Source organism: Podarcis tiliguerta (assembly GCF_965153285.1).
Source record: "Podarcis tiliguerta genome assembly, chromosome: 11".
Lineage (NCBI taxonomy): Eukaryota > Metazoa > Chordata > Lepidosauria > Squamata > Lacertidae > Podarcis > Podarcis tiliguerta.
In genome coordinates this window covers 33,507,936-33,519,258 of record NC_139544.1, presented here as the reverse complement: position 1 = coordinate 33,519,258, position 11,323 = coordinate 33,507,936, and the positions used below count along the sequence as shown (strand labels likewise).

Here is an 11,323-nt window from a genome sequence, read left to right as displayed (position 1 = left end):
AGGCACTGATCTGAGCCACACTTGCTCATATTCAGGGAAGCCTGACAGTTAAGTCCAGTCACGATCAACTCTCGGGTTGCAACGCTCATCTCACTTTACTGGCCGAGAGAGCCAATGTTTGTCTGCAGACAGTTTTTCCGGGTCATGTGGCCAGCATGCCTAAGCAGCTTCTGGCGAAACCAGAGCAGCGCACGGAAACACCGTTTACCTTCCCACCGGGACGGTACCTATTATCTACTTGCACTTTGATGTGCTTTCCAATTGCTAGGTTGGCAGTACTATTTACTGCACCCTAACTCACCAGCCTTTAAAGAAAGACTTAACAAGTTCAGTGGTACAAAATTATTTATTCACATAATTTACATATATAACACAAGCGCTACTAGCGCTTTCTTTGAAATAAAAAGCTTCCACAGGAACATTACACACAGTTGAGGAAAAAAGTGTGTCACACTTTCCAGGACAGCAACCCCTTATCATATTTTTATGCAAATGAAATGCTCTGTTTCTGAACCCAGCATATTTAGTTCCCTTCTGTCATTAAATATATACAATACTCATGAAAGAAATATGCATGTTTTAAAGACGTTTAAAAGGGATAACCAAGAAAACATGGTTTACAGTGAAAGCTAATAGGATGGATTGTTCTTTCCATTTAGCAAGGAAAGATAAGGCACCTTCTAGCTGAGCTTTTTATGTGATTTCTAAAAAACAATTAGTTTTGCTTTGTAATTTAAAACAATTCCAGCAAATTACATAAAAACGTATTTCATTATTTCAGCAGCCTCTTGAGTGTACATAATTTGAGAGTACATTATATCTCCTCCATGTGATTAACATGAAGTAACAGCATACTGGAACAGATTCCACTTTCTCCGAGTCTGTTGATCTAAATTTACATTTGGTAAATTATTCACATTTATTTGGCGCTCTTTTTTTTTGTTCTATTTGGGGCTTCAGATATGACAGAATTGAAACAAAATTCAAATGCTCAAACCAGCAGGCAAATATAGACTTGTTAGCTAGAAAATTAAAATATTGGGCAACGTGCAGTCGTGCGAATGGACTTTTACTTGTGCAATTGAGTTTCCCTTCTTTTCTTTTCGACTTCACCTGCCCAAATCTGCTCCAGAGGGTAGTCCAACCCGCTCAAGCAGATTTGGATAGCATTTGGACAGTGTTTGTTCTGGTGAAGAACTGACACTTAGTGGACATCGACTGAATTGCTACTGATAACTATCAATGAAGAGTGAAGAGTCTGTAATGCTTCTATTATCCAATTTAATAACATCAGTAATTTTGTTTTGGGATGATATATGTCACAAACCAGATGATTTGGGAAAGAGAAGCAGCTACAAAATTGTATGCCTGGTTGGACAATTGCAAGTGAGAACAACTACTTCCAAATATTTGCAAATATTAATATTTATGGGGAAATGTAGAATAAAGTTATATTCAATTGCTAATTGTAGTAAAGGAGTAATTTGGTATCCAAATTACTAGGTTCAAGAAAAATGCAGAGAAAACAGGACACCTTTCTCAGAATGAGCACAACTGATTTAGACAGGTTTCCCCAAAAATGTCACATGGAAGTTGTGCCTTTTAGCAAAATCATCGCCAACCAAGGCTATAAACAGGGAAGGATAGAAGTCAAAAATCTAAACAGGTAACGAAAGTGGGGGAGGGGGAACCAGTAATAATCATGATATATTATCCTTTTATATATTGGGGCTGATCTTATTCTTGAACATCCAATTTCTCCTTGTCAGTGCGTGTTTGATGGGTCGTTTTATGCTTTTCATTGTTTTTAGCTTTTCATTTAAAATTTAGTGCTTAGAATTAGAGTAATATTAAATTCCTCTTTTATCTCCAGGACAGACAGAACTAACTTGGCATAGTTAAAATTTCTATACATTCAACTTAAATAAATATTTTTTCACGTTTATCTCTGTACATTGAAAAGAAATTAAACATTACATTTTTGAACAAATTCACATAGGCATTTGTTATAAAATAATAATATTAATAAGATGACTAAAATCAGAACTTGGCTTATTTTATGATCCACATCCCATAAACATTTACTTCACAAAAAGAAGTAAAGATAATTTACAGCCCCCACAAACATGAGCATCATATTTAGATGGTGTCTGCTCATTCTTCATGGCATTTCTCAAGTGTAGCCATGCATCTAGAAACTACTTGTACCAAAATAAAACACAGATCTGGTGCTGTTCTTGCGAGTATCTTGGAACTTAAGAGAGTTTTGTTTTCTTCAGTGTTTCCAAATGATAGATTATTCATAGTAAAAGAAAAATAATTCTGCATTAAATGTAAGGGCCAACTGAAAACTTGTGACTAGTCAAAGGCATTACATTACTGCTACAGTGCATTCTTGGATGCCAGGCATTTGATAAGCATCTCAATTATTCTGAATCATCCACCTCCATAAAAATATCACTAAAGAAATATTCTGAGATCCTGGTTGGCTCTTCTTCTTTTTCCTGCTCCTTAGAAATGCCTTCCTTTTTAGATAACTCAGATAAAATCTACAAGAAAAACAAACAGATATGAAATATGTAAATGTTAAATGTATGCCTAATAAACTAACATCTGCTAGGAGTGCATGATTTTGCTCACTTGTTTCAGAATATAATTTTCTATACAAATCACACTGCAGTAGCTATTCTAAAACATTTTTTTAATGGATTGAATCCAAAAGTGGCTCTTGCTTGAGAGTCCATCCATGAACAGAAGTGCTTTTGATCCAATGGAGAATTCTACATGGAAAGGAGGCAGGGAAGACGTGGGTTGTTTTTCCCCAATTTCCCATGTCCTCTGCAGCACCATGCAACACCTCTCACTGTTGTGGGAGCGTCTCCAAACCCTTCAGAGCAGATTTGTGGAACTGGGGGTGGTGGGGGGGGGGGTCAACCAACAAAAATTGTTGGCTCCCATTAGTGGTCTCTTAGAACACTCTTTCCGTGACAGGAGCTCTGTTCAGGGAAGCTTTAGATTCAACCCAATAAAGAAGAGATTCCCTTATTGACTAAAGAGGTATAGCCAGTAGTCTTTACAGCAGGGGTAGAGAAATGTAGCTCAACTACAACTCCCATCATTCATAACAATTGGCTATGCTGGCTAGGGCTAAAGGGAACTGGGAGTCCAACAAGGGCCACAGGTTCCCTGTCTCTGCTCTATAACTTCACTGATTTGAAGTAATTGAAACCCTGCTTTATCATGATGTAGAGCCACAAAGCATACACCAGACTGCACACGGTGACCTGGTCCTTAAAAAATACCTTCTGGAGAAAAACATATCTTTCATTCTCTACATAGGTTTTTGACACAGCTACAGGGCAATGAAGTTTTGTTTCTGGCTTAATTGTTTACTTTTCCATGTTTGTTTGTTTTATAAAATTTATACACTGTTTGATTGTAAAAAAAAAACCTTTAAAGTGGTTTGGAGCCTACCGTATATGTTTCTAGGAGAACTAAGTAACTAAAAGACCAAGGAGGTCGTGGAGAACTAATTACTGTTAAATTTTTATAATTAAGTTAAACAAAAATTTTCTAGAGATTTAAAGACAGGCAGTGCCTTTCTTTGAAAGGCCATGCAGTTCTACGTTCCATCAGTCACAAAGTGAAACAATTCATACAAAATATGGCCTAACTACTAAAGCACCTTTCTGTGTACAACACAATGAGGAATGCACTAATAAATGGAGAACGGGACATTATCTTATGAGCTGCGGAGTTCAACACACTTTAATAGATGATGTGTAGATATAATCATGCATACCTGAACAGTAGAGAAGGTTCCATTCTGAGAGTTGGAGGTTGATGGAAACGAACTATTTTCTTGAGTATCTTCCTTGTTGTTTGAGGACAACTTTGGAAATTCAACAGTGCTTTCAGAGATCAATATATGAGGTTCCTGGAGAGGCTGTTTAATCCCTTTACTAGTTACTTCATCATCACTATTATTATTTTTGCAAATTAAAGGTAAAAATCCCAGAGATCTTTTATATGACCTATTCAATACAAAAATAATACAAATGTCAAGATAAATTGTCCGACATATGGTGATAATGATAGTTTTTTAAAAAACACAACCCTCTCATGGGAATCACAGAATTGTAGAGTTGGAAGGGACCCCAAGGGTTATTCTAGCTCAACGCCCAGCAATGCAAGAATCCTGCTAACAGTCATCTATGGGTGGGCTTGAGCCATCAACCTTCTGGATAACAGCCAGATGCACTGACCCATTGTGCCACAGGGTAACTAAGACTTCTATGGTGTGCGGTGCTCATCTCTGCTTTCAGGCCAAAGGAGCTGGCGTTGATCTGCACCCAGCTTTTCCGGGTCATGTGGCTAGCATGCCTAAACTGCATCTGGTGCAATGGGACACTGTGACAGAAGCCAAAGTGCACGGAAACGCCGTTTAGTGATGAGCACATGTGGCTGTTTCAGCACTACTACAAAGTGGGGGAGCAGCATAGCATACTAAAAACAGCTACTAAATAAGTACCTGGATAATTGTGTTTTTGGAATGACTGCTGTGCCTCCAGCTTGCTCTGATTGTACAGATTTACAGGTTTCAGCTGAGTTTTTCTGTTTTTCACTTGTTTCTGATTTTCTTGCATGGAGTGTCCTTGACACTTGGTCACCAGTAGCAGCTGCTTCATCAAGGAGCACAGCCCCTAAATTCAGAGAAGACTGAGGGTGCTCTCTTTCCATTACTTTTACCTCCGTAGATTTAGGTACTGGTCTAGAGGTGGAGGTGGTTTTCTTCTTTGAAATGTTCGATTTTCCTGACTTTTTCCCTTTTTTAAAAAAAGAAGACAGCAAATACAAATAAATAAGCAAAAAAATATAGAATCTGCTACTTGTATCTGCTACAGGGAAATTCCATTTTACTCTATACAAAGCAACAAATTTGTCTCAATTCCCCACAAATAAGATATTCCCACAGAAATAGACATTCAGTAGCATCAACACCAAGAGACAACAAGTTCTGTGAATCCAAAAGTGGCTATAGATGCATTTCTCAAATAGCATCTGCCCAACCACACAGCACACGAGGAACTACTTTTGAAACCAGAGGGTGAGTTTCAAAATCAGGAATCAGGTGGGTACTGACAGTTGAGTGCTTCTGCCATTGAAGACCTACATCTTCATCCAAGCTCACCAGCTGCTAGCATCTCTGGCTACAGTAATTGTAATAAATGTTTTATTGTTGTTTTACTGATGTGGATCTTTTGTTGCTATATGGTATATTTTTATTTTACTTATTGCCATGTAAACCACCACGGCATTTCTTTGAATGAAAGATGATATGTAAGTAATTTAAAGAAAGAAAGATGTTTCTGATCTGGACGGAGGAATACCTCAAGGCCTGCCTCTCCCAATATGAACCAAGTCAGACCCAGCAAGCACCTGAAGTCCTTCTTTGAGTGCCTCCTCCATGAGAGATCTGGGGGGGCCTATTCTGTGGTGGCTCCCCTTTGTGGAATGCTCTCTCCAGGGAGGCTCGTCTGGTGCCTTTTTATGCTCCAGGCAACAACATTCCTCTTCTCCCAAGCCTTTGGCTAATTAAACATATCTAAGGGCTTTTAAACTGTGTGAGGTATTGTTTTTGTTTGCTATTATGTTATGTATATTATAAACTGCCTTGTGATATTCAGATGAAATTTAATTAATTAATTCAGTATAGAAATTTAATTAATTAAGTGATTAATAATGTCTGCTGTTAAAATAAAAATTCAATAATGCATTTGGCATACATCAATAACTAACTATAGAAAATCACATGTACCATGCCTTTGTATGTGAAAACAATATAAATTTCACTTACCAGCAGCTTTCCTTGGTATACAACTTGATTTAATAGAGGCGCCCTGCATGAAAGGAAATATGAACATCAGTATAAGTTCCTTTTCAGAAATATGATTCAAAAGGACAGTACAATTGCTTCTATTATTTAGACTGTGAAAGAACAGGAAGGGGATTAAACTTTTTAATGATACATCAACTTCATTTCCTGAAGTAAGGCTAGATTAGTATTATTTGTCCCCCAACATATTTCAGTACAAGTGAGTTAAGATATTTGGCTAAGGGTAAATGTATTGAAACAGTTTACAAAATCCTCCATCTTGAAGGGAAAAATACTACATCTATTTGGGGATTCAAGATAACATCTATGACAGTGGTGGACTTCCAAAAATTTGCATGATGAACTAATTCATTTATGTACTTCCTAACCTGAACACTGCTTCCAGAAAACCATTTAGATTTGGGTTTTCAATTAATTGTTTTTCTCGTGTCTACTCTAAGGTACCTAAATCAGAAGTTGAGAGACCATAAATTTATATATCCAACAAAATTTGCCTTGTAAAAGTTATATTGTATAAGTGGAAGTCTGCTGTGCTAGCAGAACAGCAATGTTGGACACAACCCCATGTTTGTTCCCTGGTTCTCAAATGATTAAACATGGGGTCATGTCCAACACTGCTGTTCTGTTAGCACAACAGACTTCCACATGCAACAGAACTTTCCCTTCCTTTCCTGTGCACCCTCAAAATCTGCCCCTGAGAGTTGGAGGATCTCCTGGAGCAGATTTTGAGGGTGCACAGGGAGATGAAAGGAAAGGGAAGTTCCACTGTGCACCTAGAATTCGGCACACACAGCACTGGATGCAACCCATAAAGTGGAAAACTAGGGTTTTATCTAATGTTGCACCAGTGTGGTTTCAATGGCTCAACAGGACTTTTACTTTCCTCCTCCTACATCTCCCCCAAATCTGCTCAGGAAGATCTTCAGAGCTGATTTGGATGGTGCTCAGGGGACAGGAAGGAAAAAGGAAAATCCATTGCGCACATTTAAGCCCCTTGAGCCAGTAAAGCTGCAGCATTGGGTATGACCCCTAATTTCCAAAACTAAATTTCCTGAGAGAAATTATCATAGTTAATTTAATTAATCTGCAGCATCTGTTTATGATATATTTTTTATTTATTTTACCCATAGAAATATACAAAGAACATAACTTAAAACATGAATAAAGCTCAGTCCACATACAAATACACAGCAAAAAAACACACAAGAATTACTCTACAAAATACAGTAGAAAGATAACAAATGCCACTATGATCTTTAATGTGACTACAGCAATAGCAGCTACGCATTATTAATTTAGATGGCAGATCCCACAACTCAATATAATAGCCGTAGCTAACCTTTTCAGGATGAAATTTCAAGTCATGTCTCTGGGGACATTTTGTACTGGCTTTCCTATGTGCACGTACCTAACAATTCTCCAAATTAAACAACCACAAAATAGAAATACAATGGAAACTAATTCTCAACTCAGTAGCCAAATTCTTTAACACCGGTGCTCAAAGTTCCCAAATGAGTGGTTTAAAACATTTGTTAATTTTAGATTTCTTCTTTGTAATAAATACCCTAAATAAATACATTTCTCAAAATGGAATGGACTACCGTGCATAAGAAAGCAGTCAAACATCAGAACATCCTAAAAAAAAAGCATGTTGTTTTCAATTGCAGCACTTCACCATAGTTCAGGGTTCTTAAAAATGGACTCTTTTCTATTGCTGCCATCAAAAAACAGCACTGAGACATATAAGAAGTGCTTTCTCCATCCTTTTTTCATGCAGCCTCCCAAGTTTTCTTCACTCAGGCAACAGATAGTGAACCCAAAAGGTTCTAACTTTTGTGATTCTCTGAATTAATCTCTGACCTTATTGGTGCTTTCCAGGTTTCCCCCTATAGGAGAAGACAGTTTTTTCTTCTCAGGGGCATTCCCGCTTTCTTCAAGGGCTTCAGCATGCCTTTTCAGATTCCCCCAAGAGGTTGAACCAAGCTCTGCCAATTCTTCCAACGAGGCTTCCAGCAATCCTTCTGCCCCCGCAGTGTTGTCCAAAGAGATAGCATTTTCTTCAACAGCAGCTGTTATGGATCCAAAGCTGTACAAAGTTGCGATGCAAAAGTTGTGAAATTAGTGTTATTTAATTCAATGTAAATGTATACCTGAAGGAGCGTCTCCACCCCCATTGTTCAGCCCGGACACTGAGATCCAATGCCGAGGGCCTTCTGGCGGTTCCCTCATTGCGAGAAGTGAGGTTACAGGGAACCAGGCAGAGGGCCTTCTCGGTAGTGGCGCCCACCCTGTGGAATACCCTCCCTTCAGACGTGAAGGAAATAAGCAGTTATCCTATCTTTAAAAGACATCTGAAGGCAGCCCTGTTTAGGGAAGTTTTTAATATCTAATGCTGTATTGTTTTTAACATTTGATTGGGAGCCGCCCAGAGTGGCTGGGGAGACTCAGCCAGATGGGCGGGGTAGAAATATTATTATTATTATTATTATTATTATTATTATTATTATTATCAAATTAAAACTCTCATTAATAGCAATAATTTAATGCCCTTTGAAAGCTGCAATGCTTGTCTCCTATACTTGGCAGAGGTTTCACTTAGACCAATGGGACTACAGGCCAAGTAACTACTGTATGCTTAGGACAGAGCCATAAAAACTACTCTTTTCCTGAAAGTCGCTCCTTGCCTTGAGCTCACAAGGAGACATTTTGCCCTTTGACAAGGTACAGTTCTAATCAGCTGGCAGTTCTAATAGTTTTATCATGAATAACTTGGCTGACCACAAGAAGAGGGGAAACAGAGAGCCTATTTCATGTTCCCACAAGGTGAATCCCCTCAAAACTTTCATTTGATAAAAGGGCAAATTCTCTTCCATAATATCCCTTTAAATCAGGCATAACTAATTTTTTTCAACCAGAGGGCTATATTCCCATCTTGGCCAATTCTCTGGGAGCTGCATGCTCATATAAGGGCACTACCATCTCCAGTCTTAAGTACACCCAACAAACGAACATCAGTTCATATTAAAAGATAATATTACTTACTTATCTTCTCTTGCCACTTCTGTGGAGTTCAGATTGTCTGGGGTAAAAAAAACTGGTGCTGGAAGCAGCTGTTCAGACGTTTGTTGTAGCAAACCGGATCCGTCACTGCAGTTCTCTGAACCAACAGAGATTTCCACCAATGTTAAAATGAAGGTTGGCTCCTCTCCCTTCGGATATTCTTCAACTCCAGCACTAACTACTAAGATACACATGTGGGGGAAATAAAAGATTAATAATATATAAAATAACATTGTTCTGCATGCTGTTACTCTCTTCAAAAACCCTTGCAGTATTTTTTATTTATTTTCACAAGTAAAGTGATATGCAAGTGCTGTAAGAAGAGATTAAGGTTGCTCCATGCTCAGCCACATAATGAATACAACCCTGGGCTGTATCCAATGGTGTTCAAACAGATAGCAAACTTCCACAGCAGATCGTCCCTTTCTCTGCCCCCTGCAGCCAGCCTTGATATACGATTGATAATTTGTACATGATAATAATGCCATGTACAAATTCCCTTCTTGTATGTAAGCAGTGGCAACTGTAACACATATTAGAGATATAGCCAAACAAATGGAATCCATATATCTTTTAAAATCATATGTAATTAGACTACATTATACATTTTATAATGTGCCAACTCCAATTTTTATTCCTTAAGTATTTATGCCTCACCTTACATTTATAAAAACATTCCTGACAGCTTATTAGTATAAACATTAGCTATTACCAAAATTGCTGTTTTCTTAGTAACTTTTGTGTCCACAGAAGCAAATGCAAAGAAGCCTTATGTACAATGTTGAAGTTATACTTAATTTTATCGCTACATGTAGTAGGGAAAGAAGGATTGCTACAGGCCATTCCAAGTGCCTATCCCACTGAATCTCCACATGTGGAAATCTTGTTTGCATAGTGTCTTATAGCAACACATTCCATGCACATAGACTCAAACTGAGTGATCAACATCCCACATAAAACTAGGAATTTGACAGCACAACTTGAATTCTACAAACTGGATTTTTCAAGAATGCACGGTACGTAAGGGAGATGCCAAGTGTGGCCATCAAGCAGGCCTAAAGGCAGAGTCAGCAAGCTGCGGTCCCATGTCCCAGCCGTAAAGGTAAAGGGGCCCCTGACCATTAGGTCCAGTTGTGACCGACTCTGGGGTTGCAGCGCTCATCTCACTTTACTTGGCTGAGGGAGCCGGCGTACAGCTTCCGGGTCATGTGGCCAGCATGACTAAGCCACTTCTGGTGAAGCAGAGCAGTGCACGGAAATGCCGTTTACCTTCCCACCGGAGCAGTACCTATTCATCTACTTGCACTTTGACGTGCTTTCAAACTGCTAGGTTGGCAGGAGCAGGGACCGAGCAATGGGAGCTCACCCCGTCGCAGGGATTCGAACCGCCAACCTTCTGATCGGCAAGCCCTAGGCTCAGTGGTTTAACCCACAGCGCCACCCGCGTAGGCAATAAAATTAATCAGAACTGGTTGTAACAGTGTTTCAAAGGGAGAACTCTTCAATCTTCACCAAAGCATTGATGTATAAGCCCATTAGATGCTTCAGTCTGAGACATCTTAATGATACCTAGTTCCGGGGGAGGGGAGGTTATGGTGATCCACATTTGCATTTGTCTCTTCTTCTTTTTAATCTAACTTGTAAATGACAAGTGCATAACGAATGTTTACGTGAAGCTAGTTCCCTAAAGCAGCAAATATGTGATCATAAAACAGTGTAAAATGTACCTGCAGTCATCTCTGTGGTGGATGAAATACTGGAACACTTGGCTGCTTCAGTCTAGCAATTAAAAAATCACAATAAAAATCACAAGCTTGCCAAATAACACTAATGTTCAGAAGATAAAGGGAAAAATAAAGCAATGAAAAATTATTGATAATTGCTTTAAAAGGAAGACATATTTTTATCCATGTTGTTCCCCTCTGCCAAGCCACCTGGCAAGAATGTTTTAGAAGAGTGGAGTAAAAATCCCTTTTAAAATAAATAAACATGATCTCCTTCTTTGAAAGAACATCACTAAGAAATAAAGGAAAGAGACTTGGCAAAAGTTGTAACCCAAAAGAAAGAATATTTGACTGGAAACATGTACTATTAGGAAATAAAATCTTGCTTATAAATTTACCTTATAACTACATGGAAACGAACAACTTTGGCCTATAGCACAATCTCTGCCTTAAGTGATTCACAGAAAAGATTGCTCAGTAACTAAAAGAAAATTAATTCCTTCAATTATTCTAATTATTGAAGTGTTCATCCAAACCCACAGAGCTTGAGGCTGCTTCACAGATGACATTTTCCTACAGTATCTTTGCACATTTACAACAAAAGTTAGTTTAAATGCTTGTCAGAAGAACAGTCTGACATGCC

At 38.5% G+C, this 11,323-nt stretch overlaps 1 protein-coding gene across 3 annotated transcripts in view; it reads right to left on the bottom strand.

Moving 5' to 3' along the window:
• Positions 1-327: 327 nt before the first annotated feature.
• Positions 328-11,323, bottom strand: part of BDP1 (BDP1 general transcription factor IIIB subunit) — a 47,030-nt gene continuing 36,034 nt past the window's right edge. For 2 of the 3 annotated variants that reach the window (XM_083403594.1, XM_083403596.1), the window contains exons 36-42: positions 10,684-10,735; positions 8,939-9,137; positions 7,757-7,982; positions 5,858-5,900; positions 4,532-4,826; positions 3,803-4,034; positions 328-2,549 (exon numbers count right to left, since the gene is read on the bottom strand). In XM_083403594.1, coding sequence (XP_083259720.1) covers positions 2,427-2,549; positions 3,803-4,034; positions 4,532-4,826; positions 5,858-5,900; positions 7,757-7,982; positions 8,939-9,137; positions 10,684-10,735 — 1,170 coding nt within the window. In that variant the 3' untranslated portion in view covers positions 328-2,426. The remainder of the gene's footprint in view (positions 2,550-3,802; positions 4,035-4,531; positions 4,827-5,857; positions 5,901-7,756; positions 7,983-8,938; positions 9,138-10,683; positions 10,736-11,323) is intronic. The other variant, XM_083403595.1, reaches the window with a different exon arrangement.